The 25,506-nt window shown below is 39.0% G+C and overlaps 2 protein-coding genes across 3 annotated transcripts; both read left to right on the top strand.

Moving 5' to 3' along the window:
* Nucleotides 1-1,246: 1,246 nt before the first annotated feature.
* Nucleotides 1,247-5,685, top strand: LOC113580534 (ADP-ribosylation factor 4). 2 transcript variants are annotated; one of them, XM_027015141.2, is made up of 7 exons: nucleotides 1,247-1,422; nucleotides 2,322-2,402; nucleotides 3,086-3,195; nucleotides 3,791-3,862; nucleotides 3,986-4,111; nucleotides 4,197-4,198; nucleotides 5,564-5,685. In XM_027015141.2, coding segments are annotated over exons 1-7 (459 nt in total). In that variant the 5' UTR covers nucleotides 1,247-1,355; the 3' UTR covers nucleotides 5,565-5,685. The 2 variants fall into 2 exon arrangements, with proteins under 2 accessions (XP_026870942.1, XP_026870941.1); XM_027015140.2 differs by having other exon boundaries at nucleotides 4,197-5,685.
* A 1,108-nt stretch (nucleotides 5,686-6,793) lies between these two features.
* LOC113580529 (outer dense fiber protein 3-B-like) lies at nucleotides 6,794-25,252 on the top strand. The gene is made up of 10 exons (XM_027015133.2): nucleotides 6,794-7,299; nucleotides 15,784-15,898; nucleotides 18,473-18,588; nucleotides 21,710-22,218; nucleotides 22,955-23,077; nucleotides 23,199-23,402; nucleotides 23,568-23,669; nucleotides 23,816-23,937; nucleotides 24,045-24,185; nucleotides 24,275-25,252. Exons 4-10 carry the CDS (start codon nucleotides 22,083-22,085, stop codon nucleotides 24,365-24,367), a joined length of 921 nt encoding a protein of 306 aa, XP_026870934.2. The 5' UTR covers nucleotides 6,794-7,299; nucleotides 15,784-15,898; nucleotides 18,473-18,588; nucleotides 21,710-22,082; the 3' UTR covers nucleotides 24,368-25,252.
* Nucleotides 25,253-25,506: the final 254 nt, after the last annotated feature.

Below are 25,506 nucleotides of genomic sequence, written 5' to 3'. Positions count from 1 at the left end.
TTCCAAGTACGAGTTACATTTTAAATCAAATGGACGGATAACAACTGAAATAGGAACATGCTGCATCCACCAATAGTGAGGTCTTAAGACGAACATTCAGGAGCTACCAGGTCACCGTGATTCCTGTGAACTGCAAAAGATCACACTCATGAGAACTCTGGGAACTAATCCTTATGACCATGGTTTGGTCATAGATGGTCCAGCAAGCAACCTGAGGGAAGTCTATTAATACTTTCCTTCCTCCGTCCAACCCATCATGAATTTATTGCAATAAAGTATCTGTTTATACAGATTACTTACTAACCTGTTTGTCCAGAATATATGTACAAGTGACGTTACTTTGTATTTGTGTCATTTTAGTTTTAAATCTTTTTATTTTTATTTTACTAGCTTAGAGTCTATAGAAGCAGCTGACATAATTACTCAGTCTACGTTTTTTCAAACCTGCTGCTTACTTGTTTGTGTGCTCATCTATATCTTTTAACTGCAATAGATTAACCAGTTACTGGGAGGTTTACACGGGCATTAATATTCGAACAGGTGTAGCATAACCTGTGGATTCCATCACTTTTACAAAGAAAACGACGCACATTGATTGTACACGTAATGTCGTCTGCACACGCAACAACGTCTGAAGGCCTGCACGTAATATCGTCTGTACACACAGTTCTATACTAGCTAACTATGGGGTCTATATGCTTCTCTGAGCGCTGCCGCCTAGCTAGCGTCTACCAGCATCCGAGGCGTTTACGGGACACCTGTGGTGGCCCGAGGCCCCCTCCTTGTGGCTGTAAACTTCTATGCGTTGAGGTCTGGCATCGTGTTCATGTTCTCCTTTCCTTCTCGCCCTCTCTCTAACTTCTCCGCTCTCATTTTTTCACGATCACGTTATCCCGTGTATGGAAAACACTCTAGCATTAAACAAAATTATTAAAATCCTAAATTTTAATGTGCTCGACTGCATCACTGCAAAGAGCTTTAAAGAGGATATGTAAGTACACGATTCAATTAATCAATACAACAAATTATGCAATAAGCTTTTCAAACAAACTCTGTAGGACAACAATAAGATAGAAGAACACCGTTTTAATATAGCGTTAGAAGTAATTTCATCAACTAAAAACCTTGCTTCAAAAACTGACCCACAAACACTGAATAACTCCACACGATGACGAACAGTACCTAGTTAACATTTCAAAGGAAATGATGTCATATACTTCATAAACTCCACGGAAACAATAACGTGGCTGTACGCAGGCGCACGTAGTAGCAACTGCCTGACGAGCATTTAACATTAGACTAAAACTTTTTACTAGAAAGCCAATCATTTCAAACGTTATAAATATTTTCTCAGCATGGGACTTACTATTTCTTCGCTCTTTAGCAGACTCTTTGGGAAGAAACAGATGAGAATACTTATGGGTAAGTGTGGCAGTTATTTAGCTAACAGTAGGAAATCGCCGAACTAGCTTGTTATCTAGCACAGTTGGGTGAGTTGACAGGCTAGCTAGCCATCATCCTCACTATACAAACTAGCTTGCTAGCTAATTAAAATGAGCAGGTTTCCTGAATAAGTAAATGTAACCAACTACATAGCCACCTTAGTTAGCTAGCTAAATTACTGTTTACATGGTAGTTAGAGGTACTTGAATACATCGCCTCAGCAAAGACCACTTAGCTATAGGTCTCTCTAGCTGTCTTTCTGACTCGCTAGCTAACTACGTATTTCATAGCTCATTTTTATTAGAAGACATTTGACCATAGCTATCCTGGGTTATGTCAGTAAAGTCCTGGCTAGCTAGATAGCTAATAAGCTTATTTTGTATTTTAGTAAATGGGGGGGGAGATTTAGACGAATTTAAGTACATCTTATACCGTCGACTAGCTAGCTAGCTAATGAATAAGGTAATGTATACTAGCTAGCTAAAGCTGCCATATTTCTTGTCAATATTTCAAATTCCTTGAAATAACTTTGACACTGTTACATAGATTCAGCATTAACGTTACTCTCTTCAACAGTAGTCCCAAGCTACTGGTGTTCTATTTTATTTCAAGCTTTGATTATTGGTACATTTTAATATTACAAGACTAGTTGAGGAAATGAATGTAAAATGTACGAGGTCCGTCATACTGCTCACAAACGTCAAAGGACGACTCGACTTCCGCGTTATGCCGGCCAGTTATTAACGTCTTTTTTTAAAAGGCCTTTTGAATACTTTTGTGAAGCGAAGTTGTAAGTAGTACCATTGTAGTTGAGAATTTAATAGGTTAGCTGTACGTGTTGTAGCCCTAACAGTATCTCTGTTCGTTAATTTTCTTAGTGGGTCTGGACGCTGCAGGTAAAACCACAATATTGTATAAACTAAAACTTGGAGAAATCGTGACTACCATTCCAACTATCGGTAAGTGTGTGTGTGTGTGTGTGTGTGTGTGTGTGTGTGTGTGTGTGTGTGTGTGTATAAAATAATATATATAATATACAGGATTCAGAGCATCAGCTTTTCCTTCCCATTCACAACCTGAAATAAGCATTTCTCACTAGAAGCTAACAGGCAAACGCTAACAACTCGTGTATATATAGTGCCTCTGAATTGGATTAATTGTTCACAATTCAGTCATTCTCACTTATAAAATCCAACAATTACAGACCTGACAGATTTATCTGATTTATTTCTGTGAACAAAGTGTCATTTCATCAGTCTTACCCCACTCAAGTCCAAAATGGTACTACCTCTAGATGTCACTGCGGAATGTATCTCTAATTTTCAGACTTTCGTACTGCCGGCGTAGTTACTTTCCTCTTTATGTATGGGAGATGTAGAGACCCAGCATCTCACTGCCATGATTTTACTTTAGATTTTCAGTAGTGTCTAAACATCTGAGTTTAAAATGAAGTCACGAAGATGAGAAAATCAACTTATTAGCTGATTTTTGTCTCAATTAATTAAAGCAATTAATAAAGGAATTTGATGTTGGTGCTGTTTCTATTACTACTTCTAAGTTCACTTATTTTTAAGCTGAGTGAATGTATGTTAGGTGCACTTTATATTGTTTTGTAATGTTCCTGTCTTTTTTTACTTGCCAGGGTTTAATGTGGAGACTGTTGAATATAAAAACATTTGTTTTACTGTTTGGGATGTTGGTGGCCAGGATAAGATTCGTCCACTCTGGAGACACTACTTTCAGAATACTCAGGTATAGAGTTATTGTCTTGAGTACTGCATCCTGTTTATTCAGTTCAGTTTAAAATAATGCAGAAATAAAATGGAAATGAAGACCCAGCATTATATATATTTTCTTTAATGAATGGACTATATGAAGGTGAAATATACTATGCATTATTGCTTTTTTATTAAAGAAAGGATTACAGATATTTGTAGCTAACTTAATATGCTGGTTGGTCTTTTATAACATCCAGTCTTATACAAGGGGTAATATTGCATGGGAGTACAGTGTATATATAGATTTTAAGATTTAAGCACCGATGCAAGAAACTTTGAAATTCTCAGTTTTGGAATGTGAGTTCTGAGTACTTGGAAAAAAGGCTGAAAGTTCAGTTCTAACTTATTGTGACTTTTGAGTTTGTAATCCATAATTGCTTTTACAGTATGTCTCTTGTTTAATATTCTTTCTCAAAATTAAATTTACTTATACCTTTATGCCTACTGGTCTAGTTGGAGCTTTAGCCTGGATGTCCTTAGACCTTCAAGTATAGTATAAGAGAAAAGTAGGAATGTAGTTTCTTAAAAGCCCATTTGTTGAGAGACTGATTTCTTTGCCATCTTCTCAGGGTCTCATCTTTGTGGTAGACAGCAATGATAGAGAAAGAATAGCTGAGTCTGCAGAAGAGCTTTCTAAAATGGTAAGTGTTTCAGAGTCAGCCTGTGTACATACTGAAAGTAACAGCTTGACTTAATCAATGCTTATGATTTGTAGAGCTGGTAAATCTGGTTTTGTTGCCTCATTGGTGTTATTTCCTGTGCAGTTACAGGAAGATGAGCTGAGGGATGCTGTGCTGCTTGTGTTCTCAAACAAACAGGATCTACCTAATGCCATGGCAGTTAGTGAGCTCACAGACAAACTGGGCCTGCAGAGTCTACGCAGCAGAACGGTACACACACATTGTGACTGACATTTGCTTCCTCAGATTAAGATTTTGTTCTTTGGCTCACTGATTCTTTGTCTTGTCTTTGCAGTGGTATGTTCAAGCAACCTGTGCTACACAAGGCACTGGGCTCTATGAAGGACTTGATTGGTTGTCCAATGAGCTGTCCAAACGCTAGTGCTTGTGGTCTTGGGGGTTGGGGGGAGTGAATGAGCGAGTGAGGGAGGGCAGGTGGGATGTAGGGTGAGTGTGTCAACAAGTGATGCATCTATAGACACTGTTCTGAAGAAACAATGTGTGTGATGGGTCTGAAAACTGAGGAGGAGCTAGTTCCATGAGTTCACCTCCCATCACGTTTTAGCTTTCCTCTTATACTCTTATTCTTTTCCCACTTTATTTTTATTTCAAATTTCTAATTACATATTGCTGAGATAGATGGGTGTTATGTGGGCCATGATTTGCTATGGCCTTTTCAGTCTTTAGAAATACTTTCAGCAAAAACAAGAACAAAACCATACCAAATCAGGGTTTGAGTTTGAGTTTTGAATTTGTACAGATTGTACTAAATATATTTGCTGATACACATGACATTCATTTGTGGGAATCACCGCAGAGCAGGTAATTCCATATTCAGTGTTCAGTGGCTGAGAGACCTACAGGCATTTAAGTAGTTATGCTCATTACATGGTACAGGCGGTTAAACAGACTTTAGGTCAAGCCCAGTATTTTTCACAGTCCTGTTCTTTTGCCTCCTTTTCATAGATTAGTACTGCTTTTGTCATATGTTGAATGCAGTGTAATAAGAGCTGAACAAGGTTACTTTGAGAAGGGGAGTAAGGAAACCATCCAGTGCTTTAGAACTGGAAATTGTCCAAAACTGATCTAAAGTGCATTTATTATAACTAAAGGTGTCACTAGTGTCAGCATTTATGAAAGAGCAGGCATGATGTATTAAGTAAGATTTTTCCACTGTAGTAGTCTGAAGACTTGCACAAGAAATGTAGGTTAAATCAAATCTTTTACACACACTCAACATTCCTACATCAGCCAATGCATGCTCATTTGGCTTACACATCGAACAATTAGTTTTAAAAGGAACTCCAATAAAGAGTAAATTGCTGCTCCAAGCCAAAGTATATGCCTCAATGTTAATAGAACTGGGTAATCATACAGATGTGATAATTTTTAGAAATTAGAATAAGATGCCTTTGGGACATTTCTTATTCTACATTTCAGTGTAGTTATGTGAGATTATAGTTTAATTTTAAATTTTTTTTTTCTTCATTTTTTGTTAGTAGCAGTTTAGGTTAGTAGCAGGTTTGTGTGTTGGTCAGTCCTGTGGCTGATAAATGTGTCTGCTGGCAGTATTTTCATGCTAGTACCTGGAGTGCTGCTGGAGTTTTCAAATGAACGGAAACTTTGACTGAAGCTTTTTTTTTTTTTTTTTTTTTTTTAAAGAAATTCAATTACAGTGTGCTGAACTAGGGGTGTTAACCAGATACATTGGACCCAATAATCAAGGTGATGTTTGTGTACTTTATGTATGATATTGTTTCAGAATAAAAGCATATTAAACAATATAGTTCTGGTGATAACGGCTTCAGTGGCGAATATCCACACACAAGGACACTGTCTTGGAAATACCACTGTTGGTAATTATGTAAGTATCATTGATACATGTCATTACAATTATTACAAAAGATGACCAGGACCTTGTGTTCTTGCACAGTGTGCTACAGGATCTCATCATGACACAGGCCCAATTATATAGCTAGGCCCATTTCTGATTCAACACATTCACTAGTGTCTCTTTTGTTCAAATTATAAGTTTATATTTGTGATTAAAATTCCTGTATAGGGGGGAATCTGGCCTTTACTTTTAATGCTATAATAAACCAGTTAAATAACTTGACAAATGGCTGAGTAGCTTACATATAAGCACTTTAAATGCATTAAAGCAAAAAATATATTGCACTTACTGCACTGAAATTCTTTACATTCATTGACAGAATTTTCACTCCAAATTTGTGCTGACTTAATTGCAATTTTATAAAACATTAAGATAAACAATCAGCTTTTTAAAATGATAATTCTTAGGAAAATATATTCTCTGATATAAAATATTCATAATGTGCACAAGATGGTGTGCATGTTATTGTTTTAAAGTACATAGACTTCAGAATTCCAACAGAAGTGTAAGCCACAGTTATTGTGACCAACACCCTGATTATTGTACTAAATTAAAAGCATGGTCATTGGCAGGATATCACACGCATAGTAGTTGATGTGCTAAATAGAAAATAAAATCTCATCTATTCTCTAAAGAAACTTATTCTAAATTAGGGTAACAGTGTCGTCTTATCGTAAAAGCCCACAAATTGTATGATTGCCTAACTCGTTAATAGTGATGTGAGAGCTGATGGCAGCACCAAGCTGAATTCTGAAGTGTATGTACATATTCTGATCCCACACTCTGAGTTCTAAGTATTTACCATGATTCAACCAAATACCTCAAACTCACTGGATAACACGCCACTAAGTTTTTCAAGACTAAACACGGAGCACGCGCACAAAAACACCGGTCTTCTATTTCTATTAGGTTTACCTACTACTCATCTCCGTCAACAGCAGCTACATTTAAGCTAACAGTTAAGGTGTGAGTTGCAAGAGTTCAGACCACTCGGTGGGCGCTTAAATACAACGGGTTAATAAGGACTTAAATCCGGCGTACACCACGCCATTTTTAGCCCAGTTTTAACCCTAATTTTACCCTTCAGACCAATGGCCAAGAGAGCAAACGGACCCCTTCTCGCATAGCACGTACTACAGCGACTGAAGAAAGACTCGCTGCAGTGTGTCACTCTGATTCACGCGAGGTGTTGGGGTGTGGGAGATTTTTCATGCGTCCCTCAGAAGGGTGATATTTTTCTATCCGTTACGATTGTCAAAATCCTGTAGCGTTACAGGTCTTAGTCAAACGAAACTTCTCGCGAAGCGAAAATCGAAAGAAGACGGCGTCGTTTACGTCTATATGACGTATAACCTTGGCGCGAGCATGCTTTGTGATAAACGGAGAAGAGAATACATGATCGGTCCTTTCTATACCTACAGACTTGTCTGATGAAGAAACGAGTTGATCGAGCGCGGATCAGCTTGCAGTCTGCTGGAGCAAGCATCTTCCTGTTGCCTGCAAGGTTAGTGGCGTCGTGTTTTATTTTTTCTGCCTTTGATTGTGTATAGTGTGTATAAGCTTTTTTTTCATATTAGAACTACTACTACAACTAATAATGATGATATTGTTCTTCAGGCCTCTTGCACTTTGATCAACTTGGGTACTTCTTAAGGATTTCTGAGGCATAGAGCCTGCAGCTTGCATCTTTCTTGTAATTAAGATTAGTGTTAACTTTGACATACTTAACTCAGGCTTCATTTTTCAAGATATCTAAGACTACTGTTGCCTAATAGTATGCCTAATATAAAAAAATATTATTTTTCATGCAAATTCGGTTATTGAAAGTTAGCTAATAAAATGTGATCTCTTCCTATGTAATTATATTGAACCAATTGAGGAATATAGGCTGTGGTGGTGTATGACTTAATAGGAGATATGTTATCTCAACATATTTGTAGAGAAGATGAGGGGAACCCAACTGCTAAGGGATTTGGGCGCTCTGGCCTTCTGGTCTGTTGCAGTGAGGGCTGTGTCATATTCCCCTGTCAGTCTAGTGGGATGAGAGTCACTGGTCAGGGTTCAGTTGGCCTGCAGTGAACAGCACCAGGTCTTCCTTGACCTAAAGTGAAGCACGAGACTCTCGAAGCAACCACACAACAAAGCCGACATACGCATGCCTACTTACCTTTCCCATTTTGGTTGGCTTCTGGTTGTCTGTTGCTTGGTTGGCAGATTCAGGGGGTGGCTTGCCATAAAACAAACAACCCTTTTATTATTATTGTTTTAAGGCTGAATGCATTTTTCTGATAAAATAACAATAAAATAATAATAAAAAAGGAAAACCATGTCAGCTAATACCTTGCTGGTGTTGTGTGCTTTTTGTAAGTTAAACATAGTTTGTGACATGACAACATACTCTCTGTAACACAATGATCAATGGAAAAAAATACAAGGAAGAAAAACCTAATGACTATTTTAATACTTTAGAAAAAATTTCAGTTACAGTTTGTAAATTTAATTGGTGTACCACCCTGATTAACAGGGAAAATGTAGTAATTTTAATTCATTTAATTCATGACTAATAATTCAGTCTCAACTCATGAAAGTTGCCAATTAGATACATGATTATTTCTCGTCTACCAAACATTATAGTATCACTTTGGGCTCACAGATGTAATAACCAAGGAATGTTTACTGATTAAACAGAGATAAGAAAAACATGCACAACAATCATTGACTAATATTCCATTAATCAACAAATTCGTAATAAAAGTACGCCTACAGTGTAATAATACTGTGGTTGCAAAAAAAAACAAAAAACAATCACACAGCATAATAAAAAAAAAAACAACTGTTATAGTGTTTTTAAAGCAAGTATTATGATTTCCCATGAGTTAACACAAGTAAACAGAAACGAATAAACAATAACCCATCAGTTAGCTGCATTATAAAACAAATACTCTGATCAAAATGTTCTTAAATATTAAATATCCATATTTCATACAAGATTGCTTGAATGTTATTGTTTTAGGAAGACTATCCAACAGACGTGTAAGCTACTGACTATTGTACCAGGAAACCTAAACAGAAGGCAAAAATGAAAAGGCATGGTTATTGGCATATTACACACACTAGCTGATGTCCTAAAAAGAAAATGAAATCTCTCATCTCTCCTCTCTAAAGAAGCTTCTGTTAAATTAGGGTAAGTGTCTTTTCATAAAAGCCCACGAAATGTAGAACTGACTGTCTTATCATTACCTGGGGTGTGACATCTGATGGCAGTATGTATAGAAAATGTGTTGTGATTTCTATTGCCTTTTCAATATAAATACCTTAAAGCTGAAATTCTGATCTCTGGGGAGTTAATTTTGTGGCTGCTCTTTGGTGTTAAAACCGTGTAATGCTGCATTTGACTAATTTTGTTATATGTATTGTTGTTGTCAATAATAATAAGTATTATAAAAAGCAGCTCGTCTCAGGCTACTTTATCTCAGACTACTCTTATCGGACCTGGGAGGTCTGCATCCAGTGCCAATAATTTGGTGCGGTGACTCTATACTTCCCTGACGTTTATGCCTGTTTCCTCATCTGTGATTTTTTGCCATTGCTGCTCCTGCCAACTCATTGCCACAATGAAATTGTCACCACATTGCAGCAAGATGGCAGGAATGGCAGCGCATAAAAAAATTATTTGCCCTATCTTTATATATATATATATATATATATATATATATATATTAGGGGTGGGACTCGATTAAAAAATTATCTAATTAATAAGCTTTGTAATTAATTAATCGAATTAATTAATCTTCACAATAACCTGTTTTACTTCCATTTCCTCATCATACAGCTACTGGATTTTTTTCGACATTGTCTTTCTGGACGGCAGTTCGTAACTTGCATCAGCTGACGCAATTTGCAGCCTCTGTTGTAACCCTTTATCTTCGACCACAGAGAGCCGGCTACAGTCCACAGCAATCCATCTCGCCAGTGAATTGGTCAATTTGTCTGACGTGGACTTTGACATTTTGTTTCTGAATGTGAACCCCGACATGTGGTCGAGTGTTGACTGGCGACACTGTTTGCTCGTACTAGGAATACTATCACATTTAGCAGCTAAGTTAACATTACTGACCTGCGCGCTAGCCCCAACATGTTTTGCGTTAAGGTGGTAACGAAGGGTGGAAGTGCTCCTGTGATAAGCAAACTCCTTCCTGCATAAAGTGCAAATAACAACATTTGTGTTTCTTCCATCTGGAAGTTTCTTGTATTTAAATTTCCCATCCACCAGCGTAGCTTCTTCCGTCATCTCCATCATGCTCATCACATTGTGCGTCAATATAATCGGTATGCTTGGAACTCGTGCACTGAGAAACGTTCCACGGTGCAAAAGTGTGATTAAAATGCGTTAATTTTTTAATTAGTTATTTTCCCTGTAATTATTTAATCGAAATTAACGCGTTAAAGTCCCACCCATTATATATATATATATATATATGGGGAGCCATTCTCCCCATACAGCCCCTAGTACTCCAGTTACCATGGGAACCACCATTGTCTTCACCCCCTAACATCTTTTCTATCTCTCTTCCTTCAGCCCTTGGTTTTTTCTTGAGCTTCTCATGTTCCTATCACTACGGCCCTGTTCTGCTGTTCATCCACCACAACTAAGTCTGGTTCATTAGCTATTACCATCTTATCTTGGTTGTTTCATCTGGAAGTCCCACAGTTTCTAAGCACAATCATTTTCCACTACCTTTGTGGGTATAGCCTACCTAGACCTTAGAACTTCTAGCCCATAGTCAGAACAGATGTTTCCGCACACTATGCCAGCCACTTGGATATGGGGTTCCATGTACGTCCCGCCTGCTAGCATCTTGCATCCAATTTTTATTTGTTGGACTGTCTCAGAGGCATCTTTGCACAGCCTGCATCTTGGGTCCTGCCTGGTGTGGTAGATCCCAGCCTCTACTGATCTTGTATTTAGTGCTTATTCCTGTGCTGCTATGATTAGTGCCTCTGTGCTGTCTTTAAATCCAGCCTTTCCCAGCCATTGGTAGGATTTTTCCATATCGGCCACCTCCACTATCTGGTACATGCAGTGCAGGGGTTTTTCTTCCCATGATGGTCCCTGTTCGTCCTCATTTTCATCCCCCTTGGGTTTCTGCTGGCTGAGGTACTCACTAAGCACATGGTCACTTGGGGCCATTATCTTGGTGTATTCCTGGATCTTGGTTGTTTCATCCTGGATAGTGGCTCTGATGCTCACTAGTCCTCAGCACCCCCTCCTTCTGCTTAGTGTATAGTCTCAGAGTGCTGGATTTGGGATGAAACCCTTCAGCATTGTGAGGAGTTTCCTTGTCTTGATGTCAGTGGGTTCTCTCTCCTCCTTAGGCCAGCTTATTATGCCAGTGGTGTACCTGATGACTAGCGGAGCATAGTTGTTGATAGCTCAGACCTAGTTTGTCCATTCAGCTGACTTCACAGGACTTGCCTTAATCTTTGTTGGTATTTGGCTGTAGCTGCTTTCCTTGTGGCCTCTTCATGATTCCCATTTGGATTCCAAGGTACTTGTAGCTTCCCTCAACATCTGTTATATTACCCTCTGTTAATGTGATCCCCTCTGTGATCTTCCCTCTTCTTGTAACCATACAACCACACTTAGCAAATCTGAATCATTGGTTACAGTACTTGACTTGTAATCGGAAGGTTGCTGGTTCAAGCCCCACTACTGCCAAATTGACACTGTTGGGCACCTGAGCAAGCAATTGCTCAAGTTGTACTTAGTCATAATTGTAAGTTGCTTTGGATAAAAGTGTCAGCTAAATGCCATAAATGTAAAAACAAATGTTCAATTTATGTCATTCATGTACAGGAGGTGGTTGGATGGTTGCTCCATTCCATAGCCAGTATCAGTAGTCACTCTTGGTGATGATCTCACTGAGGGGGTTCAGGCCTAAACAGAAGAGCAGCAGGGAAAGGGCATCGCCTTGGTAAATCCTGCACTTGATGGTGACCTGTACTATTGGCTTGAAGTTGGCCTCTAGGTTTGTGTTCCACAGCTTGATTGAGTTCTTAATGAAGGCTTTTAGAGTCCTGTTGATGTAATATAGCCTCAAGCATTCCAGAATGCATGTGTGGGGCATTGAATCATAGCCTTTCTTGTAATTAAAACAGGTGGTGCACAGGTTGGTTTGTCTGGAATTAGAGTTTTGAATGATTGTTGTGTTATCCACCAGCAGCTTGTGCTTGGTTCCTCTGGTATTTTTGCAAATGCCCTTCTGGGCCCTGCTCATGAATTGCACCATGTGCCTACTTAACTTAGGCGCAATGATGCCTGACAGGAGCTTCCATGTTGTAGGCAGGTTATTGGCTGGTAGATAGATGGAATTGCCCCTTTCTCAGGGTCCTTCAGAAACTGTCCTTCAGGACTGTCCCACATTCAGTTAACCATTCAGGGTGGGTTTCATCCATTAGCAGCTGGTTCATTTGTGCTGCCAGGTGCTCATGGAGAGCAGTTAGGTTCTTCAGCCAGTAGGCATGCACCATGTCAGGGCATGGAGCTAACTAGTTCTTCTAGTGTGTCTCCTAGTGTGATGGTTAAAGGATCCTGTTCATGGAGAAAGCTGTGGTCAGCTCTCAGCTTCTCTAATCACTGGGCATTGTTGTTGTGTGATGCCTCCTTCTCTCATATGCCTTTCCAGTATTGTTCAGTCTCCGGCTTTGTTGGATCTGTTCTTATTCTGTTGCCCTGTCACTGAGAGTACACTTTGGATAGCTCATGGGAGAACATCATGTTTATTGTCCTGGCTTCTAATCCTTGTGTATATCTCTTCAGGCAGGCAGCTAGAGCTGTTGATGGGCAGTCTCCAAGGCCTCAGGTATTGTTATACTACTCAGGTACCTTCATGTGACCTGATTCTGCAGTGCAATAAATGTCATAAAACAGTACCTATGTTTTGACACTTGTTAAAGTGTATCTTATATATAAAGTGTATCTTTAGTTAGTAGTAGTCTTCAAACTGCACATTTACTGTAAATCGTTAGGTGTTCTAAATGTGGATATTTAGAGCACACACGTCTACATTATAAGAGTAAGCTTATGTGTTCTTTGAATATATGCAATATATTAATCGTATTAATTTCTCTCATTCCCTTTGAAAGTTGTGCATCGGAAGGTGACACAGCGCAGTAATAATTTCATCAAGGAAGTTAGCATACAGCAACGGCAGTACCAAAATCATACTTATGAGGGTACAAAGTACAAAGTCACCACTCCAAAATATATGGCACTAGAAGCAAACCTCGCAGGTCTGATGAGATTAAACTGGCTTGGAAAAAGGGGACTTCTTTTTATAATAACAATTATTATTAACAATAATACTGTAGCAGCTGGCCACTAGGGCAATGGCTTTTTTAGTTACTTTCCCCATCTCCCTGTTGTGTTGCTCCAAATGACTAGTGTGCAGTTGGTGCCGGAAAAGGGGATGCCATCCTAGTCAATGTTGTGAACTGGAGCCAGTGGAAAGTGGGACTGGAACTGCCCATTGGGGGGTGAGCAGCCTCCAGTAAAGACAACCTTCAGCACCGACCCTGTGGCTTGGAAGACTGGGAATGAACTTTGGGTAACGTTTAGTGTAGATGGGAAACAGCTCTCTACTCACATTGTCACAGGCATTTTGGCGTCACTGCTACAGTGATGACCATCCTACTCAAGTCCATCACTAGCAGCCAAGTTGACAGGATTGGGAAGAAGTGGCCCCTGGTAGTAGTAGAGGGCCTGAATTCAGTGCACAAGTTCTGACTTGTGGCTATAGAGGATGTGACTATACTTGGTTTGGATTTCTTCATGGTGGCTGTGACCATGTTTGACCTCAAGAGGGAGATGCCAGGTTTATGGAGAAAGGGGAGAAGGGGCTATCAAATTACTTCACAAACGTTTTCCAGGTGCAACCTCGGCAACTCTTGGCAGCTGTTTCAACAAATAGAGGACGCTTAGAGGAAAACGTAGATGACTCACTTGCCTTATTTTGTTTTCCACTTAGTCAGCTACAGCCATGCACACAGCAAAACATTTCTTTTCATTCTAACCCAGATAAAGTGTCGGGCATGTTTGTGACACTGTTTGGTGAAACTGATGCTGTCATGGATATTGTTTAGTCAATAATTCAATCACCAATATTTTTGGACATCATGGACAGGAAGAGGCTTATTTTAGCTGAAGTTTATGTGGAGCTGTTTGGGTGCAGTTATGAGCTGGAAGCTGAGAGATGGTTCAGTGGCTTTTAGCATGGACTACAATGTTTGTATCGCAAATCACTGCATGTTTCCATTCAGTGCTGGAAAAATTTGTAATCCTGCTATAAATTAAGTAAGTATAAATGAGAAAGCATACTATTTCTTTACAGTACTACAACATTACAGTATTTTAACTTATTAGCCTAATAGCAATGAAGCTAATATTGGTTAGTCTTTAATTGAGGGTGGCATAGTCAATTTGAGTTTGGCACATACTGAATAAAGGTCCTAAATTGTTGTTTGTTGTAAGAGACACGATACCCGCTACATACATATTAATTTTATTCTCATCACAGTGAATAATAATAATGATAGTAATATGTATTATAATGATTGTTGATATTATTAAAAATAATAAATATTGTATTGTAGTGTCAGCATAGAAGATAAACCACTAAATGTTATTTTCAAGGTGAGGTCTCCACTTCTCACCCAAACAAAACTCCTGGCAGATTTCATCAGTGTACTTCCCAATCTGACATATTTGGGCAGCCAAATATGAGCTCCATAGATGTCTTGAGCTCACATTAGTGAACTCCTGTACAGTGGAAAGGCATGTTAGCAGTACGTAGGAGGTGGTGATTCCAGTTACACTGGTGCTGAGCCCTGATGATAGACAGCTAGGAGGTGAGTGTTCTGTTGGTGTTCCACATGTTCATCAATCTGAGAAAAAACAGTGGCTTGTTCTGACGCACAACAGACTCTTTCCAATAAATGACTACAATTAAAATTAAAACAGGATACAATTCCCCATAAACATTTAACATCAGGCTACACGTTCACGTACGTTACCTACTCTGCTACAGTCTGCCGGTCTTCAATCACCCAAAGTTAAACATGCAGGCACATACATTAATGTACTTCGAAACTAATACCGGTTTTATAACACTGCCGTATGAATGTGCTTACCACCAATGGCGACTCGTATTTTAGTAACGAAATCTCATGGATCCCCAGTAGAAAATGAGAATTTGAAATGCACGTAATTCAGTGTTGGTTCTAATCTTGCCTTTTTGCTCAGTTACATTATGATATCTAATTTCATCATGGCTGCGACGAGTCTTTAAAACCCCTTCGCATAGCATTTTACTAGGTTTTTAGGGCGCACGCCCCCCCCCCCCCCTTTGTTTATTTGGTAGACAGAAATAAGCAGCGGGACAGGTGTACTGCTGGATTGTTAGTGAGTTTAAACCATCATAAAAATTATACACCAAAATATGGCCAATATATTTGAAGTAGACCAAAATCACTCACAAATCCAGTATAATGATTTAACGTCATTTTCTCCTAATGCCACGTCACAATTAGCTGCGCATGTGGGGTTGCGCAACTGGCTGCGCGGGAGGACAGCGACTCTGAATGTGAAGAGCTTTTCTTCCTCTGCCAAGAACCCCTCCTCTGGTACCGGGACAGGAGTCTACCGCCAGTAGCCTGTAAAGCTGCAGATATTATGATTATTTGTTTTGTGTTCAATAAATTGACCTTGATTACAACACTGCATTGCCTTCCATGCATATTAGGTCACTACAGAATATCTGATATAACAGATATATCTGGTATAAAGCCTTAAGCACCTCTGATTAAATGAAGTGACAAAACTTTAACCATTTGGTGTAACATGAATGTTTGATTAAACCAGTACCTGAAGGGCCAATTGGTTGGTTTACCCTGAAACCAACCAATGTTCTCATTGTAACTGTGGTTTCAGCCGCTCTCGCCAGGCATGCGGGTCTGGTAGTACAATATGCGCTGCCGGAAGGAACCGTGACCAAGTACCAGTCGCCATGGGAGTGCTCCCATGTGGTGAAGGAGTGCCTGGTGAGGTAAGCCTGCTGTGGAGAACCCCACGGCACTGGAGACACGCGGGGAGATGAGCGAACTGGCACAGTGGCTGTGGGGGAGGCTGTAGTGCGCCTCACTCTTGAGGCGGTTGACCACAGCCTGAAAGAAAGGGGGGGGGTATTTTTTATAAAACGATTATTGTTGTTTAAAAAGTTGTTCTGTGTACGTGTTTTAATTTGCTTCTTTGTCTCCCTTAGTTTCCTTCTAGCATTTTAAGGGTGTCACCTTCCTTAGGTACAGTAGGCTCTTTACCCCTCGCCCAGTCTCTAGTTTTTTTTAGTTGTTCCTTTGCTGAATAAACAGTAATCCAATTATTAATAGTACCACAAGTAATAATGATAATACATCTTAATATCTTTATTGTTATTCAATGCGATGAAAATAAAATTACACAATTATCTACAGGGGAAGCAGGCTATAACAAGGACTAGGGAAAACTCAGGGATAAAAAACAGGAAGGCTAGGATACACGGAGTACAAACTAACACAACCATACAAACACATTAAATGAGTAGCAACAAAAACAAACAAATACAGGCATCAAGACAGGGTTAAATACATTAACTTAACAATACTCGAAACGAGGGACAGGTGTGGTAAATCAAACGAGGGGCGGAGAAAACGAAACTACGGAATGGACCTAAAGTACACAAGACAGGGAAAACACGGAACACGAAAGCTGTGAGAGACTGATCGTGACACATAATGACGATCTACATTTAATAGTCACAATATAATTGTTTTTCAATACGGAAAATAATTATATCACTTGTATTTAATAAATAATTAATTAACAGTGTTTCACTTGCGGTTTAAACCAAAATGGGCTCAAAATTACCGTGGCACAAGTAAACTAATGTCACATACCCGGTGAAACTACTACACACACGTGTAGCAGGCAAATTTATTTGTCTGTTAACAGACAAAAATGTATTTGTCTGTTATTAATTTGTTTGTCTAACAAATTAATAAATGGCGCTAAATTCACATGCACCCCAAAAACTAGTAAAATTGGATATTAGGCGACTTTATCGTTGTGAGAAATTGGACACGCGTCTGCTTGAAGTGAGAAAATAATAGCACTTGCGTTTGCGATAAGAGCTGGTTTGAGTTGACGGTAGCACAACTGTTTTATTTATTTATTAATTTAGTTTTACATTTTTTATTTATTTATTTTTTTTTAGCCAAAAAGCTTTCAAAACCACTGTCGTACAGGCGGATATTAAATGTAACAGCCCTGTTATGCAGTTTCACCAGCTGTGTCGCAGGTGCATTTATTTATGCCCATCAAATTAAAAAATGGGAATAAATGCTTGTGCGCCCTACAGAATTAGACCCTGAAAAATTAGACTCTTATTGTACTTTAGACCCAGTACAATAAGCGTGTACAGCATCTTAAACTAATCATTCCCGTAGCCAGTGGATCTAATTATAACCCGTAAATTACCCTTAGAATTATACTGCACATGTTTAAGTAGCATTATCACATGAACTCAAATACAAAAAGAAGCAAGTACATTATTCGATAACTACACTCAGTGTTTACAAAACAATATCTACCACTATGAGCAGACATACAACACAAAGAATATATTTATTCCTAAAACATTCTGCTATCAAACCCATTACTGCTCTAGAAATTATTTTTAGGGAGTTTGCAATGAAATCAGTGCCAAAGCCAGATTAATTTATGTAGCGGTTTTTACAAAAGCCGTCGTCACAAAGCAGCTTTACGCATGTCCGAGTCCAAGCCCGCAGTGAGCAAGCAAAAAGTCCCTATGTTGGATTGCTCCATTGATCATACGAGAGTATGATAATTTGAAACAAACATTGAAATTCATGTTTGGTTTTAATCTTGCCTTTCTTTAGGACACTTAATGCGGATTAGAGAGGTATGAAGCTAGGTCAGACCAACATGCGTCTGCAGCATGGCAGTGTGAGATTACCTTCAATGTCTCTGCATGCCTTTAAAGACTTGAATAATATAGATAAAATAAAATAGGTAAAGTATTTCTGGCTGATTGGGTAATGGATTTATGTAGTACATTGTTTAATTGAACTGGTATTGACTGGGAATTACAAAAGAAGGCCCACATCTTAATGTAGGACAGATAATATTATTACTATTTAAATAAATCTCAAAACGCTGGTATAATTAAATAACAAATCCTTATTGCATGTCTATTAAATGCAGTTTTGGGAAAAAGCTGTATGTGGTAATGCTAAATGTGTGTATGTATTGAATGTGTCTTCTAAAACAGTTGTTTTTTTTTTGTCTACTCTCTAGCTATGTATTGTCTAGCAATTAGTTAACTAGCTTTAGCTTGCTAAATAGCATCCCTTGATCCAACTCTATTCTCCTCTCCTTTCATCCTTTTCCTGTCTCCAGCATGACGCCATTGGTTCCAGCTATATATATATATATATATATATATATATATATATATATATAGCTAGATTCTATTAAAATATAACTATGTAGTGGAGCATTGGTATGTTTTATTACAATATCACTGAAATGTAAACTATATATATATGATTTTGTTTCATAAAAGGGTTTACCACACATTTTTCTTTGGGTGTTTTCATGGGTGACGACTGACATTGTTGCCATGGTGTGGCCATCCACTGATCTCATTAAGAGATACAACATAATAGAACAGTTCAAAAGGTGAGTGTTTCAAGTAATTTATTGTTGTTTACAAAGTCTTGACTGACTGAGTTTTACAGTATACATAGTGACATGCCTGTTTATTGTATTAAACTAAGTAGTTTGTTTTTGTCAGCTGGACTTAAGGGCTTTGTGAATACTTACAGAAAAATGTATGACATTTTGTGTTTGTGTATTTATATCTACAAGTTAAACATTAAATTCATCATTAATATGCAGCTCCCTGGGGAACATGCTCACTGTGGCCCTCAGCTGGAACCTAACAGTGGTTTCACATACTCACCACAGATATTCATGTAGAGCAAGATTGAGTCTCACAAACACACACACACACACACACACACTTACTTACTTACTTACTTATTCGTAGTTAATCAAAAACAAGTAGTCTTTTGTGTGGTGTCTTATGACCTTGCTTCTCTCATGTTAACTTTACTTTTATAACTTTGGCATGACTGATTTTGGGGTACTGTCCATGGCAGAGATATTAGATGCAGTGAAGTGCTTAGCCTTCTGTGTGCAGAAAGAAAAGTGGCTGTGCACTGCCACACTGGGAGGGCAGGATAGGCAAGCCTCTCACATGCAAAAATGATTAATAACAAAACTTAACATGCCTTTCTCAATTAGCCAAAATAGATCATAACAAATGTGTAAGGTGAGCTTGAACCCATGTCAGCTGGTCGATGACACCGACAGCCTACTGCGTGAGCAACCCTGCTCTAATGTTGGTGGGCCCCCTGTGCAGAACAGTTAGATCTTGGATCAGGTAAAAAAAAAAAGGAAAAACTAAACACCACGCCGAGCATGGAAAAAAGGAAAACAAAGGACGCCACTGGAAGAATGGCAACCCTGATGCACTGGGGAAAACCAAAGTAAAACTTCCCAAATAAAACCAGAAAATGGGAAGGAACTTTAATGGATAAGGGAAGCCTCGGAAGAGACAGAGACTCGAGAGGGGAAAAAAACATGTAAAAACACCAACACCTTCGTAGGAGAGAAATAAGGTGTATTACAAGGGCTCACAGACCTCAATACCTGAAGTTACCAACTATGAGCTTGGCTCAAAACTTTGGCAAAGACCCAGCACTGAATGACTGGGTCACTGGGCTTTTATAGATCTAGCACAGCTGTTGGGCATCAAGCCTGATTAGTAGCGTAGTTGACTCGAAGCCTCCCTCTGGTGGCCGGAGGGGCCTCGGCTTGGTGCCAACCCTTACAAAATGAAAACCTAAATAAATAAACATGTAAATAAATAACCACAAAAAATTGAGGATTAGTGCAAAGTTTTAACAAAATCAATTACGTCTACCTTGATGTGATTTACAGGAGTGCTAATTGCATGCTACCTGATCTCCATAATGAGAATTAGTGCGACTGAGGCTGTGCCCTACGTACGGAACTCCATTCAGATGCACTCACAGACCAGACTGGTGTATGACTGTTGGGCCTGCTGGTGCATGGAGAAGAGGCCCACATGCTCACACACACACACACACACGCACACGCACACACACACCCAAGATCCTGCACTTTCTCTGTAGGCTGTTGACAGCCCTTGCTCATGGAGCATCCAGTCCTCCAGAAGTTCCAGTACAGCTTGAGAGGAAGGCATCCATTTTGGCCTTACATAAGGCTGTGAGGGACACACTGGTGCTGCAAAGGTATTTGACTGTGGAGGTGGAGGAGGAAGACTGTAGGTGTGTCTCTTGGGACAAGCCTACATATTTTTGAAAAGAATAGAACCGTACTTCTTAACAAGCAGACAGTGAATCAGGCCTCAGCCAAATTACTCTGAAAACGACGAGGACGCATCAGATCTTTGTTACAGTAAGTGAAATTTGAATCAACAAAACAGAGCAAACAAATGACCATGAACATGAATCAAATATATTAGAACATGAATCAGAACAGATGCAACTGAGCAGAATGCATGTTGCTTTTCAGTGGAAAACAATGTGACAAGGCAAGGAATGCAAATAAGTGCATGGTGCAAATTTATGTTCATTTCTTGATCATTCTGGATATTCTTCTTTGCTATTTACTGAATATAGAATTTGTACCGTACACTACATAATTTCTGGATAATATCTAAGTCTACAATGGAATTATCAGTCATTATAGACACCAGAGATTAACAGATCATTCCACTGATGTACATGAAAATGAGTCCAAATGTACAACAGATGGTTACACACTGAAGTCCTCTTGTGTTTGAGAGCAGCACTACTAAGAGGGAAACATGCATGAATTACCAAGAAAACATGTGTGGGCATGCACATGTAACATCCTGAAATATCAGGCTTTCCTCAAATTTTACATTTAGTTCTCCAAGGGCAATTCCACCAATTAATTGAAAGCCCATTATTTATAAATTACTTTGACCATGATTTATATTTGGTGAGTGAGTTTTCAATAGGCAGTCTCTGGTACATAAAGTATACTGGGAGCTGAAGATGCATGGTAAAAAGACTAGTATATTTTAATGAAATTAGTTTTGCTTTGTGTTGTATTATGATAAACATCAATCTATTTGTTTATACATTCTAAGCGCCATATAATTCACACATCAAGAAAGTTTAATTAGCCTCATGAGTGGTGTCCAAAGTAATGGTGCAACAGGATCCCCCAAGAGACAAAACACTTCAGAGGGTTGCACTACTACAGGTTAGACCACTTTTCTAAAGATTCTTTCACTATTACACGAATTAAGCAGAAGGCAAACCTACACACAATAGGCTAATTATTTTAGTAAACCATTTCTACCAAGTTTATAGACTTTGTCACGAATGGCCACCCTCCTGACATCCCTGTTTCCATAGTTTCCCTGTTGTGTCTGTTTTCCTTTTGGTTCCTGCTGGTTCCACTTCTTGGTTGCATTTTCACCGCCCCTCGTCTGTTCCTCTATTCCAATCCTTGTTTTGGTTCCCCCTGTTCATATGTTCACCTGTGTCTGATTAGTGCTTGATTGTCTTGGTTATTTAAGCCCTGTGTTTGGGTTCCCATGTTGCTGGCTATTTTGTTAGGTTATGTTTGTGCTGTTATGTTCAAATTATGCTTGTGGGGCTGTTGTCACCATTGAGTTTGCTAGATCTCTTCTCTTCTTCTCCCCCCCATGTGACAGCTCTGCTCAATGGAGGTGCGCTATTGTGCCCTAATGAAGGTGTATGGAGACACAGTAAGAGACCTGCAACAAGTCAAAACACTTCATCCAAGCACCCCTGCAACCGAGAATAATTCTCAATAGATTATTAAAAATAAATAAATAAAGAAAACAATTTAAAAGGGAAGATTTGTCTTATTTGTTGGTTAAATTATATTTATTTCTGTGTTAAATACAACTTGTTCTTGTGCAAAAGACCTATCTTAGGGTCCAATACAGAGATGAAGCTCATTGTCTGAAATAAGTTCATTAAAACAGAGATGTTAATAAGGTATATTTACATTCCGATTTAGGTAACCAGAGTTGTGTATTCACATATCTGTACTAGTATGGAATGTCATTCCGTAGTGCCATGGTGACATGTAGTCATAGTGATGGAGACGAAAACAAGTTAAGAATCGATAGCATTGTGCTTGAGTCACTGCACGGACTCCTGCGCTACAAAATCTACGATTATCTACAAACTAAAGGTGCGCTCAGTTTGACATGTTTTGTATCCTTTTACTATTATGTCATAACTAACATGAATGTACTGTATCACTCAAACAATTTCAAAACGGAAGCTGAAAACTGATTTAGCGTTAGCCTTTTAATTGCTTTGATCTTTATTTATTTTACTGGACTTGCTGAACATGAGCGCAGATGTGTAATTTTCAGACGTTAACGACAATGTTGAATTTTGAATCTGTACGCTTACAATTTGCGAGGGAGGTTTACAGTGTCCTACGAGACTGATTTATAGTTTATAGCGTAGTCGATAAGTTATAGTATCTGATATTTTAATGACTGTCCAGTTGTTTTAAGACGAAACCGCGAACATATTTCGTGGAAAGTCACAGAAAAATCCCTGGAGAGAGGTAGTTGGTTCTGTTAGTTGGACTGTTTTTTTCTGGAATTAGACAGTTCACCGCGCCCAGGAATTACGTGGCTCCGACAACGCCGGTGTTCACTGTTGAACCATTATTACTTAATAGTGTAAATCCATTATTCTGTTGTTTAATCAGAATAAAATCGACATTAGAACTGTCCAGTGAAACGTTTGCACTGTCTGATCAGAATAAAATCGACTTTCACAACTGTCCACTGTGCAGTGACGCCTCTGAACTAACTGATTCTAGGGTGAGTTCATGTTCTTCTGCTGACAAGTTAAAGTTTTAATAAACCGGAACTGGGTTTTAAATTGCTAACTATAATCGGGTCCTGTAGCCAAGGCAGCTATGTCAGCCAGTGATGTTTGGGTTGGTTCCTGGAGGCCCCATAAGCCAAGAGGACCTATTGCTGCACTATACAGCAGTCCAGGGCCCAAGTATGCTCTCCCTGGAGCTACAGGTAAATCATCCGATGCTTAACTATACAGCAGTAAAAGTATAAACAGCTTTCGAATCTTGTCTTCTGTATTTTATCCATGTTAAAAAGTTCAATGTGATTTTGTTTGGTTTTAATTATGTAGGTGTAAATTATCATGACCCGCGCAAATGGAAGGCTCCTGCATACAGTTTTGGCTCTCGCCATCGACATTTCAACCCCAGCTATTCTCCTGGACCTGGATACCTTGTCCCCTCCAATATTACCAGAATTGGGTGTGATGGCACCCCAGCGTATTCCCTGTACAGTCGGCTCAAAGACTCTCAGCCCTTCCAGACCCCTGCGCCAGGTTATATTGGGTTTTGTCCTTTCAGTTAAAAAAAAGAATAATAGAGTTTGCATAAGAGCCCCTTGCCTTGTCAGGGTCGTACATAAACATAGATAGAATATAGTGGTCTCAAGAAAACTCTTGAAATATAGATCTAATAGTACATTAGATTTTTATATTTTGCAGGGAGGTATTGCCCTGAGAAAGCAGGCAAAATGGCTTATTATTCTGCTCCTGCGTACTCGCTGTCATCTAGGACCAAAACATTCCATAATGACCAAACACCAGGTAAACACTACCTCTCAAAACAGTACGACACCAGGTAAACACTATCTCTCAGAACAATATTACTGCTGGTGCTGTGGCGCTCTGCTTCACTTCTATAATACACTCAGTCTCTACTATTGTATGCTCATTAAGTCTCTGCCTTTTAGGGCCTGCTGCTTACATGGTGCCCTCAGTGCTTGGGCCAAACACAGTGAATAAAACATCTGCCCCAAACTTTTCCCTTATCGGCCGTACCAAAAAAGGCAGCTTCCATGAAGACCTGCAAAAGGTGAGAACAAAGCTGTGGGAGATGCTATAATAGACCAATAACCACAAATTCTATTATTTGTTAAGAGCTTTGTTTATATAAATAATAAGTTCCTATGTTTCTTATAGACTCCAGGTCCGGGGAGCTACAGAGTTGTGGATCCAAGTGTGTACACAAGCAAACCTCCCCAGTACAGTTTGACTGGCCGCAACAGCATGCCTGGTGACACGACCAAGAAACCAGGGCCTGGAGCTCACTGTCCAGAGCAGGTCAGACAGACAGGCAGACAGACTCACAGACATATATCATAATGTTAGTTTAACCGACCCTTTAAAGACTGATGAACTTGTGTTTATAGGTGACCATGACAAGACTGCAAGCCCCTAGCTTCTCCTTTGGTGTTCGGCACTCTGAGTTCATCGCCCCGCTGATTGTGGATATCTCTGATTAGCCTAGCTGTCTTGTCTCATAAAGAGTTTTTCTGTTGTGCAGTAGAGACTTTCATTGTATAATTCCGAAGTGCAGCAATTTTTAAGAATCCTAAGATAACAAGTGAAGTAGTGCAGACCAAGCCAGTATGTAACACTGTTTGCTTGCCCTAGACCAGAGCACTCCATGAGAGTGAGACTTAAAATCCTGGTCAGTACAAACCAAAACTTAGCTGAAGAAATACATGCTGTTGCAAGGAATAGATTTGCGTTCACTAACTGATTATTCTCAGGTTCTAGTGGAATTTTATTGTCCAGTGTTAGACTACTTTGTCAGAATAGGACATTTCCAATATCAGGGCAAGATAAACTTATGCTAGCTAAACAACTGCACCAGTTTGGACACCAAACAAGAGCTGTTATCTGTTATAACTGTCACCTTTCTCTACATTATGAGCTGAATGTAATATACCAAATGGTGGACATTATGGGGGAAAAATTCTGGGAGCCATACCACTTCAAAGGTTTGTTATGTAAAGTAAATAATCACACATGTGATACACAGTCCTGATTATTTTAATAGTTTATTTTCGATAATTGTAGACATGAGATTTTTGTTACTCAAACTTCTATATGCTTCCTTTAATATAAACACTGAAAATAGTAGATCCTAATATGTCACAGTAGACCATAATGTGCCAAAAAGCTGTCATGATTTCTTTGATTATTTGTTACACACAGTCTAGGTTCACATTGTCTATTATATCCAATTTATGTTTTTAATTTATAAGTTTTCTGTATATATTCTATGTCTTTTGTTCTGAACAATCGATTTTTCTGCTAGGTCCTAGATAGTTATGATTTCAACAGTCTTGAAATACCTAATAATACATTTTATTTTTTCAATATACTGTAATAAATGAACTCATTAATTATGATACATAATATTACCACTAACTGTGCATGTGAACTGTCACTAAGGACTTTCCTGGTATTATCCTAAGAGGACGAAGTTTACAGTGGCTGTAAAAGTAAGGGAATACTTTTTCAGTGAAAGCATGTTTGAAAATGTGCAGGCAAGTATTACACCCTGAGTCCACAGAAGTGACCCTGCACTTATCGCAGATCAGCTGAACTCGCGCCCACGGCCAAGCTGTGTCGT

This window comes from Electrophorus electricus, chromosome 4, assembly GCF_013358815.1.
Source record: "Electrophorus electricus isolate fEleEle1 chromosome 4, fEleEle1.pri, whole genome shotgun sequence".
Taxonomy (NCBI): Eukaryota; Metazoa; Chordata; class Actinopteri; order Gymnotiformes; family Gymnotidae; genus Electrophorus; species Electrophorus electricus.
This window is presented reverse-complemented; position numbering and strand designations above follow the sequence as displayed.